This window comes from Vipera berus (genome assembly GCF_964194415.1).
Source record: "Vipera berus genome assembly, chromosome: 4".
Lineage (NCBI taxonomy): Eukaryota > Metazoa > Chordata > Lepidosauria > Squamata > Viperidae > Vipera > Vipera berus.
In genome coordinates this window covers 86,606,183-86,623,172 of record NC_138206.1, presented here as the reverse complement: position 1 = coordinate 86,623,172, position 16,990 = coordinate 86,606,183, and the positions used below count along the sequence as shown (strand labels likewise).

The 16,990-nt window shown below is 37.8% G+C and overlaps 2 protein-coding genes across 4 annotated transcripts in view; one reads left to right on the top strand and one right to left on the bottom strand.

Annotated features, from left to right (window-relative positions):
* Positions 1–6,870, bottom strand: part of EIF5B (eukaryotic translation initiation factor 5B) — a 43,616-nt gene extending 36,746 nt beyond the window's left edge. The window contains exon 1 of the mRNA XM_081326425.1: positions 6,669–6,870. Coding sequence (XP_081182551.1) covers positions 6,669–6,703 — 35 coding nt within the window. The 5' untranslated portion in view covers positions 6,704–6,870. The remainder of the gene's footprint in view (positions 1–6,668) is intronic.
* Positions 6,871–7,452: 582 nt separating this feature from the next.
* The window catches only part of TXNDC9 (thioredoxin domain containing 9), a 30,509-nt gene continuing 20,971 nt past the window's right edge, over positions 7,453–16,990 (top strand). For all 3 annotated transcript variants that reach the window (XM_081326728.1, XM_081326727.1, XM_081326726.1), the window contains exons 1-4: positions 7,453–7,600; positions 10,585–10,806; positions 14,151–14,269; positions 15,464–15,718. In XM_081326728.1, the coding sequence (XP_081182854.1) occupies positions 10,618–10,806; positions 14,151–14,269; positions 15,464–15,718 (563 nt within the window). In that variant the 5' untranslated portion in view covers positions 7,453–7,600; positions 10,585–10,617. The remainder of the gene's footprint in view (positions 7,601–10,584; positions 10,807–14,150; positions 14,270–15,463; positions 15,719–16,990) is intronic.

The following is a 16,990-nucleotide window of genomic DNA, read 5'->3' as shown; positions in this document are numbered from 1 at the left end:
AGCCTTTCTTATGGTCCAACTTTCACTGCCATACATTGCAACTGGGAAGACCATAGCCTTGACTATACGCACTTTTGTTGACAGGGTGATGTCTCTGCTTTTTAGTGTGCTGTCTAGATTTGCCATGGCTTTCCTCCCCAGGAGCAAGCGTCTTTTAATTTCTTGACTACAGTCCCCATCTGCAGTGATCTTGGAGCCCAGGAAAATAAATCTGTCACTACCTCCATTTCTTCCCCATCTATTTGCCAGGAATTGAGAGGGCCGGATGCCATGATCTTGGTTTTCTTAATGTTTAGTTTCAACCCAACTTTTGCACTCTCCTTCTTCACTCGCAACAAGAGACTCTTCAGTTCCTCTTCACTTTCTGCCATTAGAGTGGTATCATCTGCATATCTTAGGTTGTTGATATTTCTTCCAGCAATCTTAATTCCAACTTTTGATTCATCTAGCCCTGCCTTTCTCATGATGTGCTCTGCATATAAGTTAAATAGGCAAGGCGACAGTATACAGCCTTGCCGGACTCCTTTCCCAATTTGGAACCAATCAGTGGTTCCGTGTCCAGTTCTCACTGTTGCTTCTTGGCCCGCATATAGGTTTCTCAAGAGACAAATAAGATGTTCTGGTACTCCCATCTCTTTAAGAACTTGCCACAGTTTGTTATGATCCACACAATCAAAGGCTTTAGCATAGTCAATGAAGCAGAAGTAGATGTTTTTCTGGAACTCTCTAGCTTTCTCCATGATCCAGCGTATGTTGGCTATTTGATCTCTAGTTCCTCTGCCTCTTCGAAATCCTGCCTGTACTTCTGGTAGTTCTCGATCCACATACTGCTGGAGTCTAGCTTGTAGGATTTTAAGCATAACTTTACTAGCATGAGAAATGAGTGCAATGGTGCGATAGTTTGAACATTCTTTGGCACTGCCTTTCTTTGGAATTGGAATGTAAACTGATCTTTTCCAATCCTGTGGCCACTGTTGAGTTTTCCAAATTTGCTGGCAAATTGAGTGTAGCACTTTTACTGCATCGTCTTTTAAGATTTTTAATAGCTCAGCTGGAATACTGTCACCTCCACTAGCTTTGTTGTTGCTCAGCTTTTCTAAGGCCCACTTCACTTCACATTCTAGGATGTCTGGCTCGAGGTCAGTGACCACCTCATTGTGATTATCAGGGACGTTAAGCTCATTCTTGTATAGTTCTTCTGTGTAATTTTGCCATCTCTTCTTAATCTCTTCTGCCTCTGTTAGGTCCCTGCCATTTTGGTCCTTTATCATGCCCATTTTTGCATTGAACGTTCCCTTCATCTCTCCAATTTTCTTGAAAAGATCTCTGGTCCTCCCTATTCTATTGTTTTCTTCTATTTCTTTGCACTGTTCATTTAAGAAGGCATTCTTATCTCTTCTAGCTATTCTCTGGAATTCTGCATTCAATTGGGCGTATCTTTCTTTTTCTCCCTTGCCTTTCGCTTCCCTCCTTTCCTCAGCTATTTGCAAAGCTTCCTCAGACAGCCATTTTGCTTTCTTGCATTTCTTTTTCTTTGGGATGGTTTTGGTTGCTACCTCTTGTACAATGTTGCGAACCTCTGTCCATAGTTCTTCAGGCACCCTGTCTATCAGATCTAATTCCTTAAATCTATTTGTCACCTCTACTGTATATTCAACGGGGATATGATTTAATTCATACCTGACTGGCCTGGTGCTTTTCCCTACTTTCTTCAGTTTAAGCCTAAACTTTGCAACAAGAAGCTCATGGTCTGAGCCACAGTCAGCTCCTGGTCTTGTTTTTACTGACTGTATAGAGCTTCTCCATCTTTGGCTGCAGAGCATATAGTCAATCTGATTTCTGTGTTGACCGTCTGGTGATGTCCATGTGTAGAGCCGTCTCTTGGGTTGTTGGAAAAGAGTGTTTGCTATGACCATCGTATTCTCTTGACAAAATTCTATCAGCCTGTGCCCTGCTTCATTTTGTACTCCAAGGCCAAACTTGCCTGTTATTCCGGTTATCTTTTGGCTTCCTACTTTAGCATTCCAATCCCCCATGATGATAAGGACATCATTTTTTGGTGTTAGTTCTATAAGGTGCTGTAGGGCTTCATAGAACCGATCAATTTCATCCTCTTCAGCACCGGTGGTTGGGGCATAGACTTGGACTACTGTGATATTGAATGGTTTGCCTTGGATTCGAACTGAGATCATTCTGTCATTTTGAGGATTGTATCCCAGTATTGCTTTTCCTACTCTTTTATTGACTATGAAGGCTACTCCATTTCTTCTGAGGGATTCTTGCCCGCAGTAGTATACCTGATGGTCATCTGAATTAAATTCACCCATTCCTGTCCATTTTAGTTCGCTGATACCTAAGATGTCGATGTTCAGTCTTGTCATCTCTTGTTTGACCACGTCCAGCTTGCCTTGATTCATGGATCTTACATTCCAGGTTCCTATGGAGAAAAAATCTTTACAGCATCGGACTTTCCTTTCACCACCAGACATATCCACAGCTGAGCGTCCTTTCGGCTTTGGCCCAGTCGCTTCATTCTTTCTGGCGCTACTAGTACTAGCCCTCTGCTCTTCCCCAGTAGCATATTGGACACCTTCCGACCTGAGGGGCTCATCTTCCAGCGTCATATCGTATTGCCTTTTGGTACTGTCCATAGGGTTTTCATGGCAAAGATACTGGAGTGGGTTGCCATTTCCTTCTCCAGTGGATCACGTTTTGTCAGAACTCTCTGCTATGACCTGTCCGTCTTGGGTGGCCCTGCACGGCATAGCTCATAGCTTCATTGAATTACGCAAGCCCCTTCGCCACGACAAGGCAGTAATCCATGAAGGGGAAGTTCATATTTAGCAGATATCAAAGATCTATGTAAGGAAATATAATCATTCTTTAACCTGCTCCTCTAAGAATTTAACTTTACTGAATTGTTTTTATAAATATGTGATAAGACCCTGAAAAAATATTTCAACAGCTTCTCATTATCAAATACAGTACTGAATACAGTTGAAAACTGTTAATACAAAAAAAAAATCACTTCTGTCTTTTGCTTAATAATTTTTTTATTTTTTTTTGCCATATAAACTAGTATCACTGAAGCATTGTGTCAACGCTGCTAAGATTGAATGTTCCCGCTCTGACAACTGATGAAAATGCAGCCATTTTCTCTTCTTCTTTAATATGCTTTTTCTGGTATTTAGAAATTGTGGGAACCGAAGGACCAGCTGATAACGTTTTGGCGGGTTGAGCTGGGGAGAAAGCCTGCTGGAGAATGTGATTTATGACAGCTCATTGGGGGTGGGAATTGCACTTTGTTACTTTGTATCCAGGGGGAAGGGAATTTAGTTTTAGGTTCAACTATGTAGTGCTAATACTTTATTTCCCGAATAAAATGTTCTTTAAGGAAAAATTCTGCCTCAAAGTTCTTTTGATGGGCTTCATCTATCGGAACCATGACACACCGCTTGAATTTACAATTGTGTATAAAGATGAATAAAAGTATAAAAATAATATTGCTAGAAACAATTTCTGTATATTCTGTACTGGTAGATCTCAACTTACAACTATAATTGAGCCCAACATTTCTGTTACTAAGTGAGACAGATGTTAAATGAATTTGGCCTCATTTCACAACCTTTCTTGCCACAGTTGTTAAGTGAATCTGGCTTCCCCATTGACTTTGCTTATCAGAAGTTTACAAAAAATGGTCACATGATCCTGGACCCTGCAACCGTCATCAATATGAATCAATTGCCAAACATCTGAAGTTTGATCTCATGACCAAAGGGATGAGGCAACAGTCATAAGTGTAAAGAATGAACTTAAGTCACATAAGTCACTTTTTTCAGTATTGTTGTAACTTTAAATGGTCATTAAATGAACTGTTGTAAGCCTATGGCTATCTGTATAGTATATACTATTTTTACCTTGACATTTTTAGTAGTTTCTGCAGTTTAGAAAATCTGATCAAAATCACAATACTTCTTGCATTAAAAATTACCACATATATAAATCTCTTTCTCCCAATCTTTCTATAAAAGATATTTATATTTAGGGAGAATATGTTATTGCCTAGGAAAAATTAAACCAATTTCAATATCCATATTTTTCAACAATTCATTGAACATTCCAGCTCTTTAACATTGTATTTTACAAATGAGAGTATTACTAGATAGCATTAATATTAAAATGTGAAGAAAAAGACATATGGCATATAGATTTCATTAAAAACTCAAGCCAAGAAAAATATTTTTAAAATGGTATTAAAAATAAAATCTATAAACTCCATTTTTAAATATAGACAGATTTAAATTAAAAAGGAAGAAAAAAAAGGGACAAGAGAGAAGAGGGAACAAAACGAAGACTATAGCCAAAAAGCAGCCATATTTTGCTGTAGTTAAGGACATAAATATGAATATATAAGAGTTAAAGATAATTGTCTATGGAGATTCTCAGTCATCCAGGTCATAGTTATCCCAAAGATGTTTTTTTCATGAGGCAACTAGACTTTCTTGCTTTTTCTTTGAAGATGTTTCACTTCTCATGCAAGAAGCTTCTTCAGCTCTGAGTTGAAGAAGCTTCTTGGATGAGAAGTGAAATGTCTTCAAAGAAAAAGCAAGAAAGTCCAGTTGCCTTGTGAAAAAAGCATCTTTGGGATAGTTAAAGATAATGCACAATAACATTTCAAAAAAATCAACTTTTAATAGGAATTTAGAGGCGAGATATATTTTAGACTCCCCACTGTTATGAAATGATTTTCAGTGTCAGTTGATCATTTTAGATTTTTCTCAAGAACTATTTCAAGTTCAAGTTAGTATTTCTTTGTGCTGGTGAACTTCTTTGGTACAATCTGAGAAAACCTATCATGATTCTTTTTGTCTTCTCAGCCTATTATGTACATCTGCCTTCAAGTCAGTGTTGACTCCTAGCAAGTGCCAGGATGAATCCCTATAGTTTTCTTGGCAAGATTTTGAAAGTGGTTTTCCATTGCCTGCTTCCTAGGCTAAAAGAGTGTCACTGGCCCAAAGTCACCCAGACTGACCCAAAGTCCCGGGTGCCTAAGGCAGAATTAGAAGTCATAGTTCTCATAGTTTCTAGCCTGTGCCTTAACCATTATACCAAATTGGCTCTCACCTCAGTCTTACTTGAGCAATTTAAATATTCTATACAAATTCATTCCTCACAGGAAATCTGAGGCTGAGTAGTTATAACAAAAAAAAATAAACTGGAATGTAGTGAGCCCTCAAATTGATATATTTCATGCAAAGCTGACACCATCTGATTAGGGCTTCCATGAAGTTGTCAAATGAGCTAGCAACAGATACCAGGGCCATTATTTTGCACTGTTGAATCTCAACAGCATTTAGTAAATTAATTAGAGACATAATGGTTAACTTCATAACATTTTCCGGTAAACTATTCTGTTCTCTGTCATATCCAAGCTAATGCTTACAGTATTAATAGCCTTTACATCCTCTTTGATCTCCAGGAGAATGGTATCACATCTTTCTCAAAAGTCTTGCTGAATTTTCTTTGATACCATAAAGACAAGTAACAAACCAGTGCTCTCTGGTAATTGCATATTTCTGGTTCTGACAATAACAAAGTAGCAATTAAATACATACCAAGATGAAAAAAATTGTATGGGTAACCATCTCTCTCCTCCCTATTTTCTTCTTAGGATTAAAATGACTGAGTCAAAACATTACTGTGCTCATCAGTTTTTGAAAAACACAGGACTTTGTCCTATTATATCCTGTTCTTATATTTTCCTGTGTATTACCTTCTTCTGTTTCAAGTATGATGATGCTTGCATATGTAACCATAGTAGGCTATTTCATCAGCATTTAGATCATGGTTTAAGTGTTTACAATAACCAACTGCTTCTTCCCATATTATCTTAGGGAGCTAGTAGGATTCAATATTTAATTTCAAGACTGGTAAAATTTATGGCTAGTAGTTAATTACCACTAGTAATCATACAGAAATAATCATACAGAATTTATTGGTGCTCTAAATGTTGAAGGTCCTAACAACTATAAGAAACTTGGCAAGTATTAAACTCTGATGAGAACTGCAGTAAGTTAGGTGAGGCAGAAAGCCCCTTCTTTTACAAGAACCCCAAGAGCAAAACCCTTAATTGTTCATACCACTGTACTCTTTTTGAAACGAAGGCCATTTTGACCAGAAAGCTCTCTAAGATAGCCAACTGAAAAAAAATCAGTTTCATCAAGAGTAAATTGTGATTATCGTCAACAAGTAGTGTTACGAGGAATTGTGTGATCTCGTTTAACCTGTTTATCAGTAAGTTTCCCACATCGGATTTGAGCTAAACGCCAAACGTGTATGTCTGGAAGGCCAGGCCTTTAGTTCCCCCAAATATAACAAGGCCTTTAAATAACTCTAGCTCTCCTAACTGGAAAAGCGACTGCACCTAGAAGTCACACGAGGGAGTCGAGCAGAAAAGCTTACACACCTAAAATAAATGCGAAGGAAATATGACTAACAGCGCCTATTAATGAATAGGCAAATAAGTACTGAACGAGTACTCAAATGTAAGCAGTCCAACCATGAAAGTCCCACAAAGGTCGATATATATTGTCCCCGGTCCCAATCTTTCACACGGCCGATTATTCCCGCTTCCCTCCCACCCAGGCCACGTCCGGGGCTCTGGGTACCTGTCCTCGCTCTTGTTTTTCTGTTTTTTGCCCATGGTTCCAACCGCCTCTCCGGGGCTGGCTCTCTCGCTCGCTCTCCTTGCGCAGGGCCCAGCCAGCCGCCTCCACACGCGAGAGGGCACATACGGTAAGAGGCCAACGCGAACCCTCCACTCGGAAGCAGCCGATGCGCGCAGGCGCCTCACCTCTGGCCCCCGGCACGCGGCAGGCGGGGAATCGGCGCGCAGAAAAAGCAGGTTGCCTCGCCAGCAGCTTCCGGCTGCGGCGACTGCCTCCTCTGGACGGAGGACGAACAGCAGTCAACCGCGTGAGTTGGGCCCGCCTTCAAGATGAGCTTGAATGCGGGAATGAGTTGAACGACCGGGGCGGGCACCGAGAGCGCTCACCGCCTCGCCCCTCAGCAGCGGAAAGGCCCCGTTAATGCGCTACCCTTCGCTGAGGGCCCTTCTGAAGGCTGAACGTGGGATCTGAGTGTTACCGAGATGGGGGCACCCAGGCGTTGGGTCTTGCAAGGTCTCGTGTGGTTCATTACAAGCTAACAGAATTAGCGCGACTCAGGAGTGATATGTGCTCTGTGAAGCATTGCTTTTTGGTATGAATCCCCCTCACTCAACAAAGACACTTCTTATTAATCATTAATTACAGCCACGAACCAACCATCTCTCGCTCTCACATTTATTCAGAAAAGGGTATGCGCGCGACACACGTGCAAAAAGATCGCCACTTCTTGACAGGTAACTGCTGCGTCAACAATAAACGTCTTCAGGACGCGTCGATGAGGATAGAGGCGCATGCGCGGGACTGCAGGTTCATTTGCTGGGCAAACGCTTGGGACGTCGGGGGTCTTTTGGGGCCAGTCGGGTGACGAGAGGCTCAGGGAGTTGTTTTTGTGGTTCTTCTACGTTCCTTCGTGGCGTTTCGATTTCTAACTAGTAAGTATCGAGCCGAACCGTTACTGTTTGGTTGTCTGGGTCTCGAAACAGTACAAATAAACGGTGTTTATATCATATTTCTTTTGGAAAGACTTGCTGATGATGATGTAGACGACGAGTGGGTTGGATGCATCTCTGTTGGTTTTAGACTTAGGTGTCAGCTCTGGGTAGATAAGTATATTTTCCTTGCCCTCTATCAGAAATTGCCTTTTCATACCCGGCCTCTCCTGCAATTATTCTTTGTGTTGGAAAAATAAAAGCAGATGTTAGCGATGAGGACTCTGTACGTTAACATTAAAACCGTTGCAGAAGTTAAACAAAAAGTGATCTCAGCAGCATGTTTTGTTTTTACAACATCTGATATTTCAGATCTTAACTGAAATCATATTTCCAGAATATGAAGTATGATGTCATCAATATTTTATTTATTTTATTTATTTTAATTCCATTTATATCCCGCCCTTCTCCGAAGACTCAGGGCGGCTTACAAGCTTAGCAGTAGCCTTCATTCTATGTATATGCCTGCTTATTAGGGCTTTCACACACACCCCAAGCGGCATTATTACAAAGTCAACTTAATTGCCCCCAACAATCTGGGTCCTCATTTTACCTACCTCAGAAGGATGGAAGGCTGAGTCAACCTTGAGCCTGGTGGGATGCGAACCTGCACTAATTGCAGGCATTACCTTTAAAGTAATTACCATTAAATTTAAATTTAAATTAAATTTAAATTTAATTACCTTTAAAGTAGAGTATAATTAACTGTGGCTCTTGCTCCATTATTTATTGATCTTAATGAAATATATTTTACAGAATGCAATGGGGTTCACAAACTACCTATCCTGACTATTTTTGTGACATCCATGTATGAAAAAAAATGCTAAGCTACGAAGATCACTCAAAATCTTTTATGTTGTTAAATTGTAGATGGGACACTGAGCGCAAAGCAGAATAGCTGGATGTTTCCCCCCTATTTTTTCATTGTTAAAAGTGGGTTATGAAAATTATAGCATCAATTCAAAAGGTGTTTTTATGAAGACTACCTTTTCCAAGATTGTGCCTACTATGAGAGATATTTATAATTTAATGTATGATTAAAATAGCTTATATTTCTGAAAAAAGGTTTATAATATGCTGCTTTGCTGAATTTCTTTTTAAAGTAAAAGACATACATTTAGGAATTGCTATTTTTTGTAGTATACATGAAATTTATCCTGAATCCAAATATGAATAAAGCATCTTTGTGTGCATACAGGTAGTCCTTGACTGAACACTTTGCTTAGTGACTGTTTGAATTTACAATGGCACTGAAAAAAGTGACTTAGGACCATTTTTCACACTTATGACCTTTGCAATATCCCCATGGTCACGTGATTTACATTCAGCCGCTTGGCAAGTGGTTCATATTTATGACAGTTACATAGTCCCAAGGTCATGTGATCCCCTTTTGTGACCTTCTGACAAGCAAAGTCAATGGAGAAACCAGATTCACTTAACAACTGTGTTACTAATTTAACAACTGCAGTGATTCATTTAACAAATTTGGTAAGAAAAATAATAAAATGGAGCAAAACTCACTTAACAAATTTCTCACTTAGCAACATAAATTTTGGGCCCAATTGTCGAAAGTTGAGGACTACCTGTATTGTTCTGATGTAGGCTTTTGCCTAATTTAGCAACACTAATACTATATATTGTATTAGTATCACAATTCATTATTATAAGATAAAATTGAGAAGCACTCATTTTGCCATTCTTATCAATGTGTTAGCTTGGGGATCTTTATATATTTGATAACTTACCTCCAAACAGATTATTTTGGTGAGGTGTTATGTTAATGCCACATGAAATCTTCTTTCATTTCTGATACTGTTTTTTGTCTGTGTTCTACATGATTCTTTTTCTTTTCAAGAGAGCATTATTCTGTATTTTAGGGTTTTTTCAGGAATATTTACTGAACAAGTGTACTAGTTGACATTTACCTTAGACAATCCAATGTTATTTAATATATTTCAAGTCCTGTTACTACATGCTTATGTCTAAACTGGCATCCAGGTTAGTCATTGTTAAAGATAGAATTAGATTCCATCAGAAAGGAATTTCTATTTATCAACAATGGCAACGTGGGAACAAAGGGTTACTTCAAAGGTCCAGATAGTATCCTTACCTCTCTGAAATTTTGCTCTTTCTCATCAGTGATCTTATAATGGAAAAACAGACAGATTTCTTTTCTCCAAGCCCAAGATTACTCTTCTTTTTTCTTTGTGGAGAGAGAGACTTGCCTTTTGTTTGTGCTTAGAATAAGAATGAAGTCATAATTTCCCACTGTGTGTTTTCAGAATTACATATTCAGAATGAATTCATTCTGAACCCAATTCTGTAATTAGAGTGCAGTATTAATGATTCATAATTTGTCAAAGCAGATTCTGAAATTATTCTAACACTGATTTGATCCAGATGGACTTGAACTTTTGTACTATTATGTTTTCCTATCTACTTACAGTTTCAAGGGAATGTTGCCCATTATAAAACAGAAATGGACCTCTATACCACTGTAAAGTATGAGAATTCTATAACAGATAATTTACTACAGAATTTCTCATCCCAAGAGTACCAAATTAGAATTCTAGTTCAGTAATCCTCACTTGAGAGGATATACTTAAAATGCTGACTAATAATAAAAATGGTTCAGATATCAATGTCTGTTCCTGTATGACAACTCCCCTCCCCATACAAGACCTAAACCAAATAATCGGAACAAAATGTATGCTGTCAACAATCCTTCTGTCAAGTGACCACTAACTATTTAACTAAAGTGAAAGAGTTAACTGCAGTCAGTTTTCAATTAAATATTTTTATCTCTGTGCTGAATCTGCTTTTAAATTCCATTGATAATTCTACAACACCACATATACAATTGTTATTGTAATAACTATATTTTATGTTCTGTTTGGTTCTAACTTAAAATCTGCTTCATTTTTCAGGTTTAATGTGTCTTCTGCTAATTTGAAAAGAAAATGGATGCCGATACTTCCGTTGACGTATTTTCTAAAGCTTTGGAAGCTCAGATGCTTCAGACAGCTACGATTGTAGAAGAACAGCTTGATGCTGAAATGCAAAAATTGGACCATATGGATGAAGATGAACTGGAACTTCTCAAACAAAGAAGGCTTGAAGCTCTCAAGAAAAGTCAGCAACAAAATCAGGTAACTGACAAATATAAGGGCCCAATCCCTTCTCCTGTATTGCATTCAGAATCTTGAAGTATCTCTACAAACTAGGCCACTCTTATTCCACTAACACATAAAGAGATGAAGTAAATAAAATGTTAGCTTGCTTCCAGTCACAGGGATTTGAGATGAAGTGAAATTAAAATAGTAAATTCCATTACAATTTGAGGGTTTTAGTCAACATTCATATGTTTATTATTACAGCCTTACAATCAACCTTTGCAAATTTAATCTAAAGTATTTTAACAGATTTAGTGAAATAGACAAATATGAATTGCCTCAGGATACAGTCCTATGCACATTGGGAGAAACCTCCATTGACCTAATACCCCTATCTGATTCCCTGTAGTTAGGCATCGGACTAACTACTATAACATTCTAGCATCTTGAATTATTTTGACATTGGCTGGCAGATTCTTCAAGTATTGAACGATTCCTGCTAAAGCCAAAATTGTCCTTTTATTATTTTCCATATAGTGGATGAAAAACAATATAATAACATCTTTTTATATAGAGAGAGATTTTTTATTGATTTTCCAATATTACAATAGTATTTTTAAAACGCAATGTGGTGTCTGGGTTACAATAGTTCCATTTCAGACAAATACATATTATTACAAATTTCCAAATTATTGTAGCCATTATTTCCTCTCTCTTGTTTCCTTTAATACTTAATACTTTAATACTTTAATCCTCTTATCTAAATTAACATACTTCTCATTGCTATCCATCAGTCATTTAATAGTTTTCTTATATTTGTCAATACTTTTGTATATTTTATATTTTAACATTCCATCTTTAAGACATCAGACACCTTATATATTTTTCCAGCTTTAATTTTACATTGATATTAAAATTAAACGTTTAAAGTTTCTCATTTTCATATTTCTGGGTGACCTCCCTTCCCTTTACACAATTTTCTCTGATACCTAGTAATGTAAATACACTTCTTATTTATCTCATTTCCATATCAACAAGTTAGTAATACAATATAAGAATGGTAGTCATTAAGATACCAATTGCAAGGAGGAGAAAGAGGAGGACAATATAATATTCTTGTTTCTCATTTATAGTTTCCACATATTGAAAATAAACCAAAATTTCTCCCACTTCAACATTTAATACATCCTTTCATGTCATGCATCCAAGTATATTAGTTACATTGTATCATTCTTAATATATATACATCTTAATCCATTTCATTTAAACAGCTCAATATTTCAATGTTAGTATTCATACAAATGTGGGGTTTTTTTAAATTAGTATTTTTATCTACTCATCAAAACAATCTCTTGTAATCCAAGTACAATCCTATCTATTTTGGCGTTTTCTATTTCAGGCCTCTTAAGAATGTCCATATTTCTTCAATCTTATTCTTGCTTTCTTCCTTTGCCATGTCATTTTTCGCTTCTTTTCTTCAGGGTCGTAAAAGAATTCTTGTGTTGTTGTATCATATTGAAGTAGCCCTCCAGTCTCCATTTTGAAAGGATTGAGGGGTCTGTTAACAGCGCCAAATCTTCTCATTATTTTCCCCTCTTGATATAATTGTCCTGGACTGAATAAATTTTGTTCCATCTGTTTCTCATTTTGGTCTTCAAATGTCTGTGCTTGTTGAATAGTTAATTCTTCTGCCAATGTATTTGATTGTTCAATTTCTTCTGTTATGTTCTGTCCCAATAAATTATTAGTTATAGTCACAGTTTGGGTTTGTTTCTTCGAGACGCTTTCTAATTCTTTTCCGAAAGCTCTTATTTCATCACCAGCTGTAGAAAGGAACTGATAAGTTTGGTAGGATATTTCCCTTATAGCATAGATTTGTTTTTGTATTTCTTCCATGGTGGAGTTTCACATCTGGTGTTCAAGGTTAATCTTATCTTGTTTTTCTTGAATAGTTCCTTAATTATTATTTTTTAGAGAAAAAGTAAGATTGCAATTTCAGGTTTAGCCACTGGGTGTCCCCCAAGTGCTTTAAAAGTTCTTTCCTTTTAGTCTGCTTTTTTCAACTTTTTTTTTTTTTAAAAAAACACCCCTGAGCTTACTCGCCGCTTTTTTGAAGGGAGGGTTGAATTACCCCCTCCCTCTCCACAGGGGGGAAAGTACTTAGCAGCTTATTTAGGTGAAAAGAAGAAGATTAAGGTATAAGAGAGGAATTTTACCCCCCATCTCTTCCACACTGCTTTAATGTTGCCTGGTGGTAAGTGTGACTTCGGCTGTCTGCAGCCTAGTAACTGGCCATATTACTATGGCCGGTCTTTCGTCCACTGGTTCGAAGGGAATGCAGGCACTAATGGGGGAGTTGTGGCTCCCCCGCGTTTCTGCAAAAGCCCCTTCTTTCTGGTCGCCCCTGCAGGGCGACTCTTCGGCCCTTTTAGTACCCCCCAGTGATGCGAAACTGGATGTGGAAGACGAAAGCCGTCCTCCAGACATCCATATCGGTTGGTTCGGCAAAACTATATTTTCCATATAGTGGATGAAAAACAATATAATAATATCTTATTGTGCCCAAATACACCAGTCCATACATATCTTAAGACTTCCTGAGTGATTACAATTATCAACATCAATAAGTGTTGTGATATAAAAAACCGAGGGATATACACAAGTGTAGTTGAAAATCTTTATGAAAGGCCGGATTGAGTTTTTTCTGCTAAAAAATGCATGAACAGTTTTTGGGAGCCAAATGGTTACCCTTGAGCTTGAGTAGTATGCAGGAGGCCACAGTTTTAAAAATAAAGATGAAGTGAAAAAGTGAATTTGATATAATTTATATTTGCAATGTAACTCAAATACAAATTAAGTAATTGCAGTTCCTATATCACTAAGATGGCTTCAAGAATTTCAGGGTGGAAGCGATATTTGATTTGTGACTAATTCAATTACTATATGAATACACAATGGTTGCAGCCCTATGTAATTCCTGAATATAATTGGTGGACAGGTTGGAACAAATATGCACATGATTCCACTGGGAATTTACTTCATATTAGAGTATTAACCATTAAAACGTTGTTTTTTGGAATGCACACTTTCTGTTCTAGTCCTTTTAGTTTTGGAAATGATTTATAATAAATGTTGAAGTGCTTTTTATTTAAATATATGATTCATTTTGGAACTAACATTTACCAACTTCAAAGCAAATCAGAAATGCTAATATTACTACCAGTACAACTTTGAAGTTAGGATTTGGATTCATCAGATGGTTAGACATAGTAGAATTTGTCCTCACAGAATAATTGTAGAATTATAATCTTATGTGCAACATTTCAAGGAATGATTTCTTTCATGGCATCAAGTATAAAACTTTGTATTCTTATTAATAGGAGTGGCTTTCAAAAGGACATGGAGAATATCAAGAAATCCCCAGTGAGCGAGATTTTTTTCAAGAAGTGAAAGGGAGTAAAAACGTGGTCTGTCATTTTTATAGAGATTCAACCATCAGGTAATCTTTGCTAAAATCAGTTGTTGAAGAGATCTCAGAAAATTTGGAAACTCTTTTCCTAGTACTGACTGAGTTTTTAGCAATTTAACCTCTTAAAGTGAATCAATGTTCATCTTATAATTTAGGCGTGGAAAGAGCCATTATTCCTCAATAAAAACATAATCACAGTCTGCAGAACTGCAACTGTCTGTTATTATTGTTCCAGTTAAATATGATTAACACTGTAGTGGTTATTCGGAAATAAAGCTCATTGTTAAGTTGAAATTCCTTTCTAGTTAATGCATAGAATTGCCATATTTTTAAATTTAGGAGCCCTTTATAAAACCAGCTACAGGTTTCTAGTCATAATTGTAACTGCATTCACAATATGGTATTTTGTTTAGCTGTTGTTTGTTGAATAACTAATATATTGGTTCCCCATATCATGCTAAACCATAATCATGGAAGATGATAATAGTTTGTTGAAGCTAAGAAACAATTCAGTGATTGTAAGGACAATTACCTGAAAGTTCTGATGGCAATGATCTGAGATAACTTTCAGGTCCAATTGTTACATTTTTCACAGTATCAGCTCCCAAAGGCAAAATTAAGGGAAATTGTAAAATAAATTTTGGGTATGTGCTTGATATCTACCTGCTGATTTTAATATTTAATTATATCTGTATAAGGAACATTTTCCTGAAGGTAAGAGGTCTTAAGTAGCAGAATACTGTGCCTAAAACAATAATGGACCTTATGTCACTTTTTTTCAAACAGACAGAATGACAACTTTCAGGGATGGTTTAATAAATTCCTTTACTGAAAAGGGGGTTGGATTAGATTACATACAAGTCCATTTTAACTTTGCTTCTATGACTGTATTACCATTGGCATGGGAAAATAACTAAAATAGCATTTGTGGCGTTTTTAGGTGGTGCAAAGCATTTGAAGGGGTCTTCCTGAAGTGCCCGTCTTGAAAATGTTAAAACAACCATATTCACTTGGTTCATTCAAAGGGCTTCCCAGGACATTTCTGCATTTATATGCATATATGTGGAGAAAACATTTCAGCTGTTGCTGCTGGTGAAGCAACTATGTATGCAGAAACATGAAAACACACTTCAGATGCTTTGCACAGCTTTACTTGAGCTAGAAAGCAAAACGTGACTTCAGATTTCACCATTTAATGTGTTAAATGTTTTTATTTTTCCTCAGGTGCTTAATATTAGATAAGCACTTAACAATACTTGCAAAAAAGCATATTGAGACTAAGTTTATCAAGTTAAATGCTGAAAAATCACCATTTCTTTGTGAGAGACTTCACATCAAGATAATTCCCACATTAGCACTAGTAAAAGATGGAAAAACTCAAGATTATGTGGTTGGATTTACTGATCTTGGCAACACAGATGAGTTCACCACAGAGACTTTAGAATGGAGATTGGGTTGCTCAAATATCATCAACTACAGGTAAATAAAATGAATATTACAACAGTAGCTGATACAGTTATATAATATTCTTAATATAAAAATTATCTTCCTGACAAAGTAATGAAATTGATATTAAATTAAATCATCATTTTTGAGGCTAATGGTTTCTGCTTTCCTGATTAATGTTTTTTTACTAATGTATTACAAATATTTTGTACCTTTTATAAAATATATACCTTTTATATATTTTTATGTATGTGTAATTCATATGTATATATCCAATGCAAGATATGACCCTATACCAGTAGTGGTGAACCTGTGGCACGCGTGCCATAGGTGGCACTGAGAGTCCTCTCTGTGGGCACACGCGCTGCGGCTGCCAGCTGCTCACACAAGTCCATTAGGCCGCCACCCAGAGCTACAGGCCTGCCTAGCATGAAGGAGGTGAAGCAGTCGGCTAGGAAGGCCCGTGTAAAGGTGGTAGAGCACGCCCATGCCAGCAGGCAAAAGGCCACCACATGCGGGGAAAGCCGGATCCCTATCAGCATCATGGCTGCCCAGGCCCAGCAGAGATGGGGGGGGAGGCAAGCAATCCTAGCTGGCCCCTGCCTCGGCTTGCCTTGCCCTGTGGCAATGGCACCCTGCTCTGCCACCTGCCTGACCCCGCAAGACAAGCCTCCTACCCACCAGAGACCCCCTGGGCCTCCCCCAACCCTGCCCGGCCCCCACAGGCGTTCCCGCCATGAGCAACATCGAGGTGGCCACACACCCCGGCCACGGCCACCCATTGGCCACACCCACCCACCCCCTGACAGCACCACAATGCTGATGCAGCCCTGGCACTTTGTGATAAATAAGTGGATTTGGGGTTGCAGTTTGGGCCTCTAAAATGATCTACATTGACTGAAGACTACAAGGGGGAAGACCCTGCATGCATACATGTACCAGATAGCTTCCATTAGAGAAAATGGTCCCTAAGGTACCCTGGAGCCAAGGTATATAAATCAAAACCAATTATTTGAACTGCACTTGGTAGCCTATTGATAACCAATTCAGCAACTGGAAAATATGTGTAGTATTTTCATAGCAGCCATTCATAATCGGGATGTAGCTTTCGAATGGTTTCCAAAGGCAGCCTAGCAGTTTCTGGACAAATCATCCTAGTTCAAATAGGACCACAACTGATCAACTAGTCTTAGCTAGGTAAGGCTAGTTCAGATTCCCATCTGTTATTCCACTACCAACTACCAAAATAACCCAAAATTTCAGTCCAACTCCTTTTAGGAAGAGAGTCCTAAACTATTTATCCAG